This window comes from Glarea lozoyensis, assembly GCF_000409485.1.
Source record: "Glarea lozoyensis ATCC 20868 chromosome Unknown GLAREA5, whole genome shotgun sequence".
Taxonomy (NCBI): domain Eukaryota; kingdom Fungi; phylum Ascomycota; class Leotiomycetes; order Helotiales; family Helotiaceae; genus Glarea; species Glarea lozoyensis.
This window is the reverse complement of record NW_007361000.1, coordinates 539,349-555,906: the sequence shown is the minus strand read 5'-3', so window position 1 is coordinate 555,906 and position 16,558 is coordinate 539,349. Positions and strand designations below refer to the sequence as shown.

General features: G+C 46.8%; 5 protein-coding genes across 5 annotated transcripts; 2 read left to right on the top strand and 3 right to left on the bottom strand.

Moving 5' to 3' along the window:
* Nucleotides 1–83: 83 nt before the first annotated feature.
* On the top strand, nucleotides 84–2,420 carry GLAREA_04389 (uncharacterized protein; the record flags this gene model as incomplete). Its single annotated transcript, XM_008086766.1, has 1 exon — nucleotides 84–2,420. One exon carries the CDS (start codon nucleotides 84–86, stop codon nucleotides 2,418–2,420), a length of 2,337 nt encoding a protein of 778 aa, XP_008084957.1.
* Nucleotides 2,421–5,131: 2,711 nt separating this feature from the next.
* On the bottom strand, nucleotides 5,132–6,763 carry GLAREA_04388 (Zn-dependent exopeptidase; the record flags this gene model as incomplete). Its single annotated transcript, XM_008086765.1, has 3 exons — nucleotides 5,132–5,410; nucleotides 5,458–6,635; nucleotides 6,688–6,763. The coding sequence occupies 3 exons, from the start codon at nucleotides 6,761–6,763 to the stop codon at nucleotides 5,132–5,134; spliced, it is 1,533 nt and encodes a 510-aa protein (XP_008084956.1).
* A 330-nt stretch (nucleotides 6,764–7,093) lies between these two features.
* Nucleotides 7,094–8,017, bottom strand: GLAREA_04387 (uncharacterized protein; the record flags this gene model as incomplete). The annotated part of the gene is made up of 1 exon (XM_008086764.1): nucleotides 7,094–8,017. One exon carries the CDS (start codon nucleotides 8,015–8,017, stop codon nucleotides 7,094–7,096), a length of 924 nt encoding a protein of 307 aa, XP_008084955.1.
* Nucleotides 8,018–9,486: 1,469 nt separating this feature from the next.
* On the bottom strand, nucleotides 9,487–13,919 carry GLAREA_04386 (P-loop containing nucleoside triphosphate hydrolase; the record flags this gene model as incomplete). Its single annotated transcript, XM_008086763.1, has 3 exons — nucleotides 9,487–9,684; nucleotides 9,742–13,740; nucleotides 13,815–13,919. 3 exons carry the CDS (start codon nucleotides 13,917–13,919, stop codon nucleotides 9,487–9,489), a joined length of 4,302 nt encoding a protein of 1,433 aa, XP_008084954.1.
* A 1,309-nt stretch (nucleotides 13,920–15,228) lies between these two features.
* GLAREA_04385 (alpha/beta-Hydrolase) lies at nucleotides 15,229–16,405 on the top strand (the record flags this gene model as incomplete). The annotated part of the gene is made up of 4 exons (XM_008086762.1): nucleotides 15,229–15,932; nucleotides 15,988–16,117; nucleotides 16,165–16,291; nucleotides 16,341–16,405. The coding sequence occupies 4 exons, from the start codon at nucleotides 15,229–15,231 to the stop codon at nucleotides 16,403–16,405; spliced, it is 1,026 nt and encodes a 341-aa protein (XP_008084953.1).
* Nucleotides 16,406–16,558: the final 153 nt, after the last annotated feature.

Below are 16,558 nucleotides of genomic sequence, written 5' to 3'. Positions count from 1 at the left end.
TAGCAGTTCACAACTGCTATAACAGAAGGATGTTTAGCTTTAGTACTGGGAAAGCAGCATATCCCCAAATTTATCAGGCGAAAATGAAGGATATCCCTACGACGGCACCTAATGCTGAAACTTATTCATCTGAAGATTCTATGGGACCAGCGATTGATGGACCACCGTCCCCTGAACGCATACGAGCATACACAGAACAGATGAAGAGGAGCTCTATTTTTGGCAATAATTCCAGAACCAACACGTTCTCTACGTCTTCTGCTTCCTCCTCCTTTCGCTCATCGACATATGCTTCAACAGAATCAGCGAGCTTGTCAAGGAAGTCTTCGGGCCGCTCTACTAAAAGCAGAATGACATTGTCGCGTTCAGAACGACCTGAAAGTACTCAACTCTTTGGTTCGATCTTTTCGAGAAATGGAAGAAGAACGAAGCGAGCGAATTCAATCGTTGCAGGAATTGCGGAAGAAGAGATAACGAAAGACCATGGAAGGTCAAACAATCACGGACGAGGGACTCAGACGAAGGGACGACATCATATCTCTGCACCGTACAACTTCCAGCACGTTACGCACACGCATCGAGAGAATATGCCAAACCTCCACACCAGTCATACAGAGCTGCAGTCCGAGTTCTCTGCGCTTCGAGCGTCACAACTACCTACACATGGAGAGCTGAAGGGTATCAAAGCACAAAATCTACACTTTGAGAACTTCTCATCCGAAGCGTTGAATGTTTTGGCCGAGGAAGACGAGCACCCAGTTTCTGGTAGCTCATTGTCTAAAGTCATGCATCGCAGGTCGTCACGTCCTCCAGTGTTGCAACGTACTGTCTCACACACCAAGTCGCATGACAATCTGCGGGCCGCTCCCCCACGACCACTTCGATCGCCACTGTCGCCAAAGTGCCCACTGGAACTACCCGCGAGAACCTCGTCTCGAACTGCCTCGGTCTTGTTCGACACATTTGATCCATTGGCTACCACCACTATTGACCGGCCACAAACCAGTGGAGGATTTCGACGCCCAGCACCATTTCTCCCACTTCCATCATCAGAAGACGCGAATTCAGACGCGTCTCAAGGTGTTGTATTGGAGACTGACGATCAAATTTCACATGCTCTCACAACGCCGGGCAATGAGGCATGGCCATTGACAGCCTCATTGAATGGTAGCTTTGGTTTCGAGCTTCCGGACGTCAAGGAGGAAGAAGAAGCTGCTCCAAGAAACTCTAGAACCAGCTTTGAATTGAGAGCATCCAAGTCAACGCCCGCTCTCCGAACAAAGGCTCAAGAACATGACGCGTTTAATATTGAGCTCCCTGCTCTGATGCAGACTTCCTCAAAAATTGCGCGTCCACTGTCGCCTGGATTCCGACTCCAGGACGATTCGTGGGAAGATGACATCGACTACTGTTACGATCATGAAATCGAGGCAGATTGCGACTATCAGTGGGATCGATGTTCTATGGATGATTCTACTATCGTAGCCGGGCCTCCTTTGGCATTGCATCTCGGAGACGATGATCGCGCTGTCTATACCGGTCGCTTCCGTCCCTCGTTGCTCATCCCCTCCGCCTTTGACGTTCCTGAGTTGTCGCCCATGTCGAACACCTCTGCGAATTCTTCCAACCCACGCACCCCTCAAAACTTCGGCCGCGTTCGATCCTTGTCTCAAGCTTCATCTTTCAAAGAATGTCATGGCTTCAACTTGTCGCCTACCCTTCTCATTCCTGCTGATTTCCAAGCTCAGATGGATCTGGAAAGTTATGACACGTACAATGATCATTTCGATAAAGACACAACCTCTGCAACGATCATCGACCAGGAACATTACCAGACACCCAACTCACCAATTGATGAGACTGCTTCAAGCGTCGTGTCTTATCGCTCATCCGACTTCTCACGTGTTTCAGCACGCAGCTCGTCAAGCACTCGACTTTCTTCCGCGACCTCACGGTTCAGCGGAGACGCTTACAGAAGTATCAGCTCATCGTCTTCCCTCCCTGATCTCATTACCTCGAGTCTTAACAAGCATGAAGTGTCCAGTGAGCAGACAGATGATGCGGCAAATTCCTCTGAAGCGCACTCTGTGATCAACGACACAGTCAAATCAAAGCTGCTAGCGGCAGAACCCACACCTCTGCAAGCTGAATCCAAGCCTTTGTCGCAGTCTCTTCTTACCGTCAAGACACCAGAGGTTGGAGGCGTGAACGGCAAAGCATGTCTCAGCCCTGTTGCTGAGGTGTACTCTGAGGAGCAGATCGCAACACGTGCGCAACTTCACGGCAGGAAAACCTCGGCACCCGTCACGTCGACCATGAAAGACTTCATGAGTCGACCAAGAGCAGGAACCTACAACGCTACTGCCACCATCATCGGTGGCAAGAAGAGAGGAAGCTACACGCTATTTCCTCAGAAGTAAATACACTTTCAACAACACTCATATACGGCGCACTATGCGAACGAACCAACGCTGCGTGTTTCATGCCGCAATCTCGCACCAAGACGAAGCGGCATGTCCACGAGCAACACAACGTGACATGATACTATGGATTTCATTTGTTCTTACATTCTCGGTGCCGGGTTTTAACATACCATTTTGTTTTTTCATCTTCACCTGGCGATCTTTTTGGCGGCATAGACGGGGCTTTTTCAACCTTCCCACGGGAATTCTTTTTTTTGTTTGTTCATGTATTTATATTCTTACTGTCTCTCACGTACGTTTCCTTTTGATACCTTTCTAGTGGGCATTTCACCATGCGGGGCTTCTTTTTTTACTTTGTTTTGTTTTGTGGAAAATGGTGTAATATGGATCGGGGCTGGGCCTTTGGGAACGTTTGGGACTGGGATTTTTTTATTTTTTTTGTGAACTGGGGTTTGGCAAAATGGGATAGATGGGTTTGGGGTTTGGGAAAGGCATTGTTATGTGACATGATGTCATGAAAACTGGGATTCTTTTGAAGGAGCGTTTGTGGGGTGTGGAGGAGGAGGAGGAGGGGGATGTGTATTATTTAGGGGGTAAATAAGGGGGAGGGAAGGGCTGTCTTTCTGGTGGGTTGGATACTGTGGTTGATAGAGAGCCTGAGTGAGGGATGTTAAAATAGGACGATGTTTTGAGACTTTGTTGCCTTTTTCTTGTTTTTACGTGACATTAATGCTTTCACTGCTTTATCACTCCAGCAGCTTTGAGGCGTTCGCACCGAGGTAAATGGTTTCCTGTTGCTCAAATTGTGATAGTGAACATGTGCGCGGGCTTGTGTTTGAGAACGAAAGATATTCACTCCTATTTAGTAGTACGGCTCCCTTTGTGCTCGGATATTACAGATCTGATTTATGGGCATTGTGAGAATTATAACGTCTATGGAATTTATAACCTGTATAAGAATTGTAACCGTTATAAGAATTATAAATATTAGAATAATTTCCAACATTATAGAATTCTAGAATGGTATAACAATTATAGACGTTATAAGAATTATAATTATTAGTAAAAAAAAAAAAATTAGAATTGTACAATATTAAGATCTTTAAAACACATAGGGTCTGTAAGAGGAATAAGCATTGTAGACATTATAGAAATTATAGATATTGTAATACTGTTAAATCGTATAGGGACTTATAGATTAAAAGATTTATCTTCTATAGAAATTAAAATGTTTAATTGTTAAGTTGTGTAGATAAGCTTCTATATAAAGTAAGTACTATAAACTTGATAAATGATATAAAGGTATTCTAACTACGAAAGCAGAGTACTACAGCTATTAATCCCACACCTCTAAAGTCTACCTTAGATATCTATCTTATATTTCAAATCTCACATATAAAAGGATGGGTATACAGCTTATCTAGCATTAATCACCTTGTCTCTCTCATGTGTATACACACGTCGTCATAAATCTTGATAAAGTGAGAAGTGACATATCCTCCCACAGGGCCTGGACCCATCCCGTAATGCAGTACATAAGAAAGAGCTACACAAACTCTGAACCACCGCAATCCGAGCAAAGACATGCTTTCTATCCTCTCGGATGGGCTGGAAGTGATGTTACAGAAATGAATTCTCGAAGTGGTTGAGGTTAGAATTTATTCTTCGAGTTCTGCAAGAAATTACATACACTCCCCCAGAACTCCGATGCCACAACATCTAGCACCCAACACTCTAATTAAATCTCCTCCAAAATCCCTTTCTAATATAACACTCTTCCCAATACTCCGCGTCCAAACCCCTCAGACTTCCCCCAAGAGCTAGATAATCCGGAATTCTCCTCGCCGAATTTCTAGAAAATACACGGAGGGGAACTTCTTCAATATGGAGTCACTACTAGCAATCTTGCATAGGTCGATAGGACGGTACTCCTCCATACTAGGAGGGGAGGATGGGCGGTATGAGATAGAATATTTGAAAAGACAACATCCTCCCACGCCATCAAGCTAAAGCAATCGGCGCGACGCCCATGAGTATTTCGTCTCCCGTCTTCATATTTTCAGTCCCAAGATCCACTGTATATACAAACCCCTTCTGTCTGAAATGTAACACATGCCTCAACACGTCTAGCACTTTGACCGAGTAGACAGGACGTGCACTTGGTGGACATGGGTCAGAGAATACAGTACAGCTATATAGCTGTCCATGGGATAGGGGTGGTAGATCATAGCTACCACTAAAGGAGGATGGTGTTTGGTTTAGTTGATTTGAGGTAGAGGTGTATTTTCATGATTTCGACGACCTTGAATTCACGGATTCTTGGAAATTTTTCGACCTCAAAGTCAGAACCGTGGAAGCTTACGTAGAGATCCTTTCCTTTTAGTTTAGGTTTGGATGTGCCGCGCAAAGTCTATACCATTCAAGATGTTTCGATTGCTCGCTTTCAGGCGACCAAGTAATTTTGGGGTTTTGTCGTATTTTACAAGTAGTCTCCCTGTACTAAACTTGACCATTCGATGGCTTCGCGAAGTGGGTGATTTGACAGCTAATGAAGATTCGGAAGCATTGATGATTGTAGCGTGTGTAGGGCGTTTTCGTTACAAGAAAACATCAAAATGAGCATAAAACATCTACTCGAGGAACAGAACAATTCACAAAGCATCCAGAAAGCCCAATTTCTAAATTTTCACCAAAAACAAGAAGTTTATTCAATCAACTAAAATCTTCGACTCCAGCTCCGAGAAATGTTCAAAGAAAGACTCAAACAGTCTTGTGCCGTGCTCAACGTCATAGGCTCCTGCCGTTTCTCTAATACTATGCATTGAAAGCTGCGGGTTTCCCAGATCAAGTGTCCGTGTGCCTAGCGCAGCGGAGAGCATAGGGCCAATGGTGCTGCCGCAAGGAGAGTCATTGCGGACGACAAAGAGCTGGAGAGGTACGCCGTTGGATGTTGTGGAGTCTTGGCTTGGTTTTGCTCTTCTGGCGACCTTGGGTTTCGTTAGCATGGAACGTATGAAGGGGGGTTGGAACGTACTTCTTCTACTAGGACGATACCGGGGGAATTGGTTGCGTATCTCTGATTCGCGTTGATTTTGATGACTGTCCCCTTGTTCATTTCAGGACGGTGATCAGATTCGTATTTCCCTAGGTAATTAGGATTGACAGAATGGGCCATGTCTGCCGACATTAAGAATGAGGTTGCGAGACTCTGCTCGTAGGCTGTAGAAATATCAACCTCATCTTTGTTGACTTTCTCGTAAGATTTGTCGGATCCAGATTCGTGATGTGATGGAAGTACCGCAAGTCTTTTTAGAATAGCGGGAAGAAAATTCGACCCTGCACCCTGGGCTGATGTGCTTCCGATTTCCTCGTGGTCGAAACAGGTGATTAAGCGGATACTTGATTCGTCGTCCAAAGCAGATGGATCGGATACAGAACCGATGAGACCTTCGACGGCACAGTATGTCATGCCCAAGTTGTCTAGACGTCCTCCGAAGATCAACTCGTTGTTGATGCCTCCAATACAGGCATCTTGGGTATCATATAGGATAATTTCGAAGTCCACAACATCCTCAACCTCAACGCCAGCCTCCTGGGCGATAAGTTCCACGACATAAGGGTGATGGCGATCCGAAAGCTCCTGCAGAGGTTTGAAAGGCTTCTCGCTCTCATCTTCCTTATCGTCCTTCTTCTCCGTTGCGCCAGTCCGATTTAATTCCGCAGCAATAAGACCAGCAATCGGGAACAACTCCGTCTCTTTATTTGGTTCGAAATTGGAAGCTCGACTAAGATGTATAGCCAGCGTTGGAATCCTCAAGATAGGTCTCTCCACCTTGATCAGTTTGCTAACAATATTCCCCTTCCCATCTTTGCACATCGCTCTGCCAGCAATACTCAGATCTCGATCAAACCAAGTATGCCATATCCCACCACCATATGCCTCCACGCCGACTTGCATGAACCCTGCCCCCGTCTTCTTGCTCACTGGCTTCAGACGGAGTGTACAAGAATCTGTGTGTGCGCCAACCATGGCGAATGGATTTCCAGCTTTCCATTTCTTTCCAATTCCGAAAGCGATTATGGAGGATCCATTGCGAGTGAGGTAGTATTTTCCGCCTGGGACCAGAGTCGAGGACCAACTATCTCGTTCTTTGATTTCTTTGAAGCCGGCGGTTTTGAGACGTTGGATCGCAGAATGGACGGCGTGATATGCTTCGAATCAATTAGAATCATTCCAAGTAGATCCATATCTAGAGATACTTACGGGTGGGAGATGTGTTGAGGAAATCAATAAAGTCGTGTGCTTTGGCTGCAGACGAAGAGATCTGCTTAGGAGCCATGTTCGCAGAGTTCGTGGTTGTATATTGCCTTGTGTAAGTTCTCGGTAGCTTGAATGAACTCAGGAAAATACTCAATCGAGCTTTGGCTAGCATCTAGAGCTTGTCGTGAGGTTGCTGTCTGGAGCTACACCACCATGACAGCTGCAATATGGTGGGGCGTCACTCGGGCACTTCCGCCAGAACAATGTCTCGGAGATAAATGTGCTAAAGCCGAAATATTAACGCAAGTGTATCTTTAATCTTCTAATTGATATGTTCTCTTCTTCTATTTAATCCACTTTTGTGTTATACTTCTTACACGCTCTAGATCTACATTAAAATGTTCCATCTTCAAACTGCATCCGCTCCACGATGTCTACCACCTGATATATGACCATTGGCGCCCGCGTTTCTACCCATCTCCTCCTTATCCTCACCAGGCTTCGTCCCGCTCATTCCAGCTTCATTCACAATCTCAGGCCCTCTTCCATACAAAATCCACAACGGCAGACCAACCAGCACAGCACCTCCAACAATATTCCCCAACGTCACCGGAATACAACTCGCCCAGATGAACTTCCCCACGCCGAAATTTGTCCCATAGAACATCCCCAGCGGCACATTCATGTAGTTCGCAATACTGTGCTGGTATCCGAGAATCACAAACGCCCAGATCGGAATGTATATCCCGTATATCTTCGATGTATTGTCACGGCCCGAGGTTGCTAGGTACATTGCCAGCGCGACGAGAAGATTGCAACCGATACCGCGTGTGAAGTTATATCCCCAAGTCACATTAACCCTCGGCTCCGCCTGCGAAACCGCCCACGCAGTCTGAGCATCCGTATTGAGAGCATCCGACCACCAAGCCAGAATGCCCGCGAAGAACAGCGCGCCAGCAACATTGAAGATATAACTAACGATCCAGTTCTTCGCCAAATCGTACAGCGTAGTCTTTCGCGCCAGCGTCGATGCCGTCATGGTAAAGAAATTGGATGTTGCGAGTTCCATGTTGGTTAAGAGAATCAGGACGAAGCCGGTTGGGAAGAAGAATCCCGCGATCACGGTTGCGAGAGCTGGGTTTGAGGCGCGGAGACTGGGGGAGCCGCCGGCGACGACGAGGTCTATCAGACCGCCTAGGGCGATGAAGAAGCCGCCGAAGAAGGATTTAACTGTGAGGTCGAGCCATGGTAATTTTGCTTTGGCGACGCCAGCTTGGACGATCAAATGAACTGTTTCGGGCGGGTTGTGAGAGTCTACTTTGTGGCCGTCCATGATGACTTCGAGGTAATTATTCTATTTCATTTCTGACTCAATTCGAGGGCCATCATACTATATACTTTACAGATAGATATCCTTATTTGGTGGATCAGACCTCTTTGCGATGTCGTCAAGAAGCTGCATACATAAGTGGAATTAACTGTACAGTAATACGACTAGCTCGGAAATACATCCGAGTTATGTCACCGGTACAGTAACCTTTCTCCCTCAACCATGGAAATCATATCCTCATCAAGCTTTCCATTTCAGCTCAGGATAACAGCATCGTTAAACCATTGAGTTTTCTTTCATTAAATAGTAAGAAGTTACGATTCATCACCACCACCAAAATCGTTCTATGTAACTAGAGTCATGTGACAAATATCCCACACCTACATCCACGTTCCAAACAACCCTTCAAAGTCAATACCTAGCCTCATCCTCGCGTCAGACGCAAATGCCGGTATTCAAATGCTCCAGAGATCTACATAGCTTGATCCAATCAAGCGTCAACGGGCCCAAGTCATCGTCTGGGCACTTCTACACCGTCACATACAGAACTATTACATATCACTACCCAGCCGCCAACCATCCCATGCAACAGATTATTTCATGCTCAGACACGTTTAGTCGTCTGTGCTAGACTTAATAATCATTTCCATCTCCACAAAAACTTACACTAAACTTTTTTGCGATGTGTAACGCATATTTCCCAGTCCGGTACCTTTCGTACATACAGCTTCGAGCGCGCCTATCTATCGTGCTCAAAGCACCTCTCATTCACTCAGAAGATCCCATTCAAGATTAATAACCACGTCCCCAAGTGCACTTCCTCGTCCGGGCTCTAACATTCCGGAACCCCTCGTAACAACCACCAAGGTGATTTGGATACGTAACAAGGTGATGAGAGGAGTTGACGGATGATATCCACTATAGCCATGAACAGGTAGGTGGGTTGCGATGTGAACGTCGTAGATAAATTGTGAAGATCTGTTTGATCGTTGCAAGCATTGTGGGACAAAGCCCAAGCAGAGGAGCATTAAATGGTGATCCTTCACACACTTGGAGCACGTATACCGTTGCGTGCGTAACACATTCCGTACAGAAGCACTCAGCCATCAACTAACCTCAAAACACATGAGATCACCCTCCCATCGAGAATCCAAAACCATTATAATAATTAACTCATCTCATACATCTCTTATTCCTATTCTATTAACGTTACACCCAGGCCAAGAATCAAACTCAAAGCCCAGCAGACCCCATAATGAGCAGGCCACGTCTCGCAATACAACATCTTCTGCCACAACAACCGCCACCCGCCGAATTTTTCCATGTGTATCATGAGATCTGAATAAAAAACGCCATTTAATACAAGCGACCCCCGACACACCCCTGAGTCGCAGGTCAAAGTAAAAGCAAAAATGCAAGCCCCCCGACCATGAAAACTCCTGTACGCCAAAACGCGGAATGGACATATGGTCTTACTCGTCGTCACTCTGTACACCACTGCTTCCACCATTCGCCATGGGTTTGTTGAAGTTGAGTTTTAGTTTAGCTGCTGATGCCGGCATTGGGGTGCCCGCGCTGGTCGTGGGCGCGGTTGAGCCGCCATTCATCGAGTCTTCACCCAGTTCCGGATGATCAGCGATCTCATCAGCGACCTTGGATTCGAAAGCATTCTGTAATAAGTTAGTAGATATTCAAAAAGGTCTAAAGCAGAAAGAAGTGGAACTCACATCAATAGCAACGGCATCAACAAAGATTACACTGCCGTCCTCGTTGTACTGCTTTGCATTTGCAACAAGTAACTTGATATCTTTGCGCATATCGTTCAGGCTCGAGTACTCTTCCTTCTTGATGCGCTTATCGATCTGCTTCATCGCAATAGGTTCTGGAATGATTGCATAGTAATCGGCGAAGAGCTTTTTGGGTGGCAGGTCGATGAAAGGGCCAATGATCAGGCGTTTGCCTCCTTCCTCGTCATCATCGTCGTCCGAACCTTCGGATTCGGTGACGGACTCTAGTTTCATCAGACTGTCGTATATGGCCCTTAGACTAGCCTGAAGAGTGTTTCGATACTGAACGCTCATACCGTTGCCATTCGCTGCCGAACCTTTTGGTCGTCCTGGCCCACCGCGCTTGTTCTTCTTCGCAGGTCGTTCCTCTTCGCTCAGCTCTTCGGCTTTGCGCTTCTCGACCTTTCCGGGCTTGCGGCCACGACCTTTCTTCTGAGGGGTTGGCTCTGGAGGCTCCTCAGAGGTGTCTCGACTACCTGGCGGAGATGCTTCGATATCACCAGAAATCTCGCCCGATCTAATAAGACGGTTTCGTTCCCGCCGCTCTTTACGAGCTTGCTTTCGAGCTGCCGCAGCCTCTGGACTGTCCTCGTCATCATCGACAGCATTCAGCCATTGCTCTTCTGTGAGACCATCGTCGTACTTGACACCCTTTCTCTCACGAGCACCACGGCCCTTGATCTCTTCTGGCTCGTCCGGCACTGGATTTCCATCTGACATATAGATTTCAGGCAACTCATTTTCTGCCATCAGACGGGGCATAAAATTAGCTCCGGCATTAGGCCCATAAACAGGGTCCTTGGCCCGTTCCTCGTCCATCTCTCTGAATTTGATGAGTTCGTCATCAGAACGAGCCAATATCATGTTCAGTTCTTCGTCGTCCATGTCTTCTTGTTCCAAAGATTCGGCCGCTTCCGTAGTATCCAACATGACACGAAGCATAGCCTCCCGATCGGTCTCGGACGATTTGTTGTCGAAACGACCAGCCTGGATAACTTTCCCATCCATGTCAAGCTTGAATTTGGCACGTTCCAAGATCTTTTCTTCGACCGAATTCGAACTGATCAATCGCAGAATTCTGACCTCGTTCTTTTGTCCAATACGATGCGCACGATCCTGGGCTTGAAGATCCTGGTGGGGATTCCAGTCAGAGTCATAAATGATAACGGTATCTGCGGTCTGTAAATTGAGACCTAGACCACCAGCACGGGTAGATAGCAAAAAGATAAAATACTCCGAGTCGGGCGCATTAAATAGCTTCAGGAGCTCAGAACGATCGTCGGACTTAGTGGTACCGTCCAATCGCATGAATTTGATACCCCGGTAGCGTAAGTAATCCTCCATGATGTCCATGATAGCGGTCATTTGGAAGAACATGAGCACTCTATGACCAGTTGCCTTGTACTTGGGCAAGACTCGATCGAGAAGTTCAAATTTACCTGCTGTACGCCATAAGAGATCATTGCTGGTGTTGAGAGGATTCATCTGGTTCTCGACTTCATCGAATACGAAAGGATGATTGCAAAGTTTACGCAGCTGCATGATCATGTTGCTCAGACCACGAGCGGCGGTCTTGCCACCCTTTCCATCGCCGACAACGAGTTTGTTGTGGGTAACCAGCTGCTTGTACAGACGAGTTTGCAGTGAGGAAAACTTGCACTTGATGACCTTTTCTGTCTTGTCAGGCAGATCCTTCTCGACATCCTTCTTCAAACGACGAAGCAAGAAGGGACGAAGCACTTTGTGGAGACGGCGAATGACAAGAATCTGCTCTTCTTCTGTAAGCTCCATCTTGTCCTGGCCACCAGTATTGGCGAACGGTGTGTTGAACCACTCATCGAAGGACTTGACCGACTTGAAAATTGTTGGAAGGACGAAATTGAGCAGAGCCCACAATTCAGGAAGATTGTTCTGTAAAGGCGTACCCGTAAGAATCAGACGATAGCGAGTGGCGTAGTACTGGGTAAGAGTTGCGCTGAGTTTAGAAGATGCGTTCTTCATACGATGACCTTCGTCAATGATCATATGAATCCATTTAATCTTGCTAAGCACTGGTCTGTCTTTGATGATGTACTCGTACGTGGTTAGAAGAACCTGGAAATTGCCGTACCGCAATTGTTGTTGCTGGTTCTTTCTAGCCATCGGCGGCCCCTTGTAGACTATCTTCACAATTGAAGGCGCCCACTTGTCGAATTCCAAATTCCAATTCGTCAAGGTACTCAGTGGGACAATAACCAAGAAAGGACCCTTTTGCTTCTTGACTTCGATGAGATAGGTGAGCAAACTGATTGTCTGAATTGTCTTTCCGAGACCCATCTCGTCGGCTAGAATACCATTGAGGTTATTGTTGTAAAGCGAAATCATCCACTGAAGACCCTTCAATTGATACTCCTTCAATGTACCGCCAACCAGAATAGATGGCTGCGCATTGACCTCTTCCTTGATGCGATGCGCAACTGCATAGTAATCAATTTTGCGGGTGTCGACCTCCTCCTCCTCGTCCTCCTCCTCGGATTCTTCGAAATCACCACCTTCGCCGTAACGCTCAGCAGCTTTTCGCTGTTGCGCCTTGACCGAGGCCGCAAGTTGCGATAAGAAGCCATCGGTTTGTCTGAGAAGGTGGGTGATACGGGTATCCTTTGCCTGATCGAGCAACTTGAGATAAGCTTCTTCATCGTTAGACTTAAGAGCCTGGAGACGTTGCTTGGCAGTTCGCTCGATTCTCTTCTGTTCTTCTTTTTCGATGTTCTGATGTTGAATTATCATCATGCGACCAATCTTTTGCATCTTCAACTTCTGATTATTAGCAGCAGTGGCAATCTCCTGAGCATGTTGAAGAACTGTTCTGATGTAATCAGAATGCTTCTTCTTCTCTCTGCTTTCACGCGCATCTCTTTGCTGCTTCTCAAGCTTCTCTGTGATGCGAGCTTCCCGTAGTGACTGCTTCTTCATTCGTCGGTAATGGCTTCTGTTTGCGGTCATAGCAAGGTTGTCGTATTGCACAATTGAGCGTCCGATTCTATCTCGCATGGCTTTCTGTTTCTGATAAAGTCCCAGCATTTTCATCTCGATCAAAGCTTTTCGTTTTACAGAGTCATCGGGGACGAGTTCATCGCTTGATGCGTCTAAATGTGCGATATTTGCAGGTAAAGACTTAAGCTCAGTCAATCGAGCCTGCATGCGGTTGTAAATTATAATCTCTCTCTCATTACGAAGCTTTTCAAAGTCAACACCGGTTGGCATGATGCTGGGAATCGTAGGCCGTAGGTCGCGGACCTTGTGCTTGGAATAGTGCATAGGAATGGTGAGCTGCGTATATGGTGATACAAAACCAGTATACTCGTGCTTCTTCTGTACAAGCTCCGCCTCTCCTTTGGATGATTCCCCGCCATTGTTTGTCGAGCTGGCATCGTCCGTAGAACTAGGGGCTGCTATGAGAGGGTGGTCTAGACCTTGCGATAGCTTTTTTCGTTGCTGGGACGCAAACAGCTCTTGCTGGAGCTGCGCTGGGATGCCCATGTTCTTTGAGAGACATTTGAAGGCTGATATTTGGTGTTTGAGGGTATTAAGTTGCTGAGCAGAAAAATATCCACTCCCAACAGGCGCCGATCGAGGAACTGCGCCCTTGGGTATTGGTGCTGCAGAGCTTGTGGGTATGGCGGAAGGTCCCAGTGGTGTGGAGGTGGGAGTTTGAGTAGCATTGGGAGCATTATTATTTGAGAGAGTTGGTGCGCGTGTGCCGTTTGTGCCATTTGTCGCGCTCGAAGGATTAACTTGTTGATTAGGATTTTGCTGCTGCTGCTGTTGGGCTTGAGCATAAGCAGCCTTTTGGTTCTGTAACATCTGTTGTTGTGCCTTGAGCCCATTGAGAATGGTAAGGACTTTGATATATTCGGGATCTTTCTCGGACACGTTTTGCTCTTTCATCTGTTTCATTTTCTTTACACGTCGTTAGCATTGGCCAATAATACGAAGGCTAGTATGACGTAAAGAAGATTGGTTCCTAATCTTACATTGAGAGCATCTCGAACTATTTGTGCCTGCTGTTGATGCCGCTGGGCATTTAGTCCTGGCATCCCCGGTTGCTGAACCGCCGGAGCGTTCTGAACGGAAGCCATGTTGCAAGAGCGATGATATATTTTATGCGATTGTCTCGTTGCGGATTTTGTGGTTCATTCAGCGCATATCAAGAGCCAGCCTTGCGCATCAGATCTGATGTTGAAGAATGCTTCGTTGATAAATGAATGTGTCGTCGCGGGTATCAATGCGAGGCAGAGCGTTGTGGAAAAACGTCTGGACGTGTCAAATTATCGCTAAGAAGATAAAGGGGAGAGAATCTCGCGTTGTCGCGTTCGTTATTGATGGCGGATAACTTTTTGTAGATGCAACACGCTTGGCGCGAGGTGCGCGGAGGGCGTTTGATGATAAAAAGGTGGTGGTGATTGATGACCGAAAGCGTCGTGCCAAAGGGCGCGGGTCGGGCGCACAGCGACGGCGACGATGTGCAAGATGTGAGTCGCGTCGTCGACGACGAGGTGGTTGTGGTGGGTGGTGTTCCTCGGGGATAAAGGGGGGTGGTTCGGTAGCGGTACCTCAAGGCGCACGATATATGGCTGGTGGTCGTGATGGATGGACTTCAACTCAAAGGCGAAGGCTCCAGCTGCGAAAGTGGAAAACGAGCGGCGGCTGGGGTGAGGGGATTAGTCAGTGGTAACCGAGCGAATCAGAGTGCGAGAAATGGTCTAAAATATCACGTGACACGAGCAACATCAAATTTGGGAGGTTCAAAGGGAATAGTGAGGAAATACCATAACGCGCCGGATGGAGCTGTGAGTTGGTAAATATGTTATTTCAACTATAAATAATTCATTAAGATTGGAGGAAGTCAGTGGCCGAGGCTGTCGCCTTCGTTTTATCAAGATATTATGTGGAGGCGTTTCAATTGATACGCAGGTTATGCTGCTCTATCGATGCTCTTAGGAGCAGTCCGCCGTCTAGAACGAACTTTGACGGGTACAAACTGTCTAAGAGACCCTAGCAACAAGGCGTTCCAGGATCCGATACGGTTTTATATTGGCCTATGTACAACGCGTTAACTGCACTTTTGCCTTTTTCGGCTACCGGAATTTTCTGCTTGGAAATTGGCAGAGTCCCGAGCTCAAACCAGGTACAACGCGTGGCTTCTACCAGGCAAACATTTCTGTACATACTAAAACTCTCAATATCTCCTTTTGTTGTTTAAAGACATCAACTTGAGCGGTCTTTAAAATTACGACTATAATCACATGATCACAAAGACTTCAAGGTCACACTCTGAGCACAATTGACCTAATACTAGAGGAAAGGTACCAACCAGGTACCCAGAAGAAAGACATACATAGGTACTCGAGTGGTCCAGCAAGCGATCCTAGGAACTTAGGATATACAATGTCCTCACCAACCCAAACCACACCCTCATACGCCCAAATCTCACTCCCACCCAAAACCTCCCCCCCATCAGCAAAACACCATCTCATCTACTTCATCACCGGCAACCCAGGCGTAATCGGGCTTTACGACAATTTCCTCAACACCCTACACACACTGATATCAGACTCACCCACCACATCCCCAGAATCAGACATATTTTCCGTTTATGGCCGATCCCTCGCTGGTTTCGAGCCAGCAACCACATTCTCATCCACCGACACGCAGCGAACACCATACACTCTCGAAGAGGTGATAGAAGTTTCCTTAAACTCATTAGAAAGCCTCCGGATATCAGACGGTCCACGAAAAGGCCAGCCCTTCGACAATGTAATCCTAATCGGGCATTCCCTCGGCACGTGGATGGCCCTAGAAATAGTCCAACGTCTACGAAAACGCTCCTCACCCATCAAGATCCGTGCCGCCATTCTGCTCTTCGCGACCGTAACACATATCGCGAAGAGTCCTAACGGTTTACGTTTCACGCGGTTATTCAAGATCCCCGGGTTCGCTAAGAGAGTCAGTACGGCGGCGAAGACGTTGGTAGATTTGACGCCGACGAGGACGTTGCGGTGGTTGGTGGGTGTGTTTGCTCGAATGCCGGATGAGGCGGCGGGGAAGATTACGAGGTATTTGAAGAGTCGGATGGGGATTTGGCAGACTTTGTGAGTTTCATATTACATCCCACCCAGTCTTGCGATTATATACTAATATAGGCAGTTCACTGGCCGACGAGGAGATGAAACAAATCTCAGAAGACCGGTGGGACGAAGAAGTCTGGGGTGTTGAGAACAAAGGTCTAGAGACTACAGATCAAGCTCCAAAACTGATTTTCTATTTTGGTAAAGAGGTAAGAAATTTTCTCTCACTTCTCCGTTCTCAACTAACAAGCACCAGGACCGCTGGGTCTCCTCCGAAACACGCGACGTACTCATAGCAGCACGAGGCCAGAGCGACACAGACTCCGGCTCAAAACCAGTGATGATCGTAGATAAAGTAGACATCCCCCACGACTTTTGTATAAGTAAGGACCCCAAGCACTATTCCTCATACTGAGGACTAACATGGCATAGGACACAGCGAGATTATAGCCGAGAAAGTCGCGGTATGGGTTGGCGATATCGTAGGGACGAAATGATAGCAATTGGTGACTTGGCTGAAAACGTGTTGTTGTACAGAGCAGATGTATAAATTGGAAGTCTAGACATTAGAACCTCCCAATAGAAAGTTCGATAATCTGATAACAGCAATAACCTTTCAAATTCATACATCTCAAAAACGAAATCTAGCC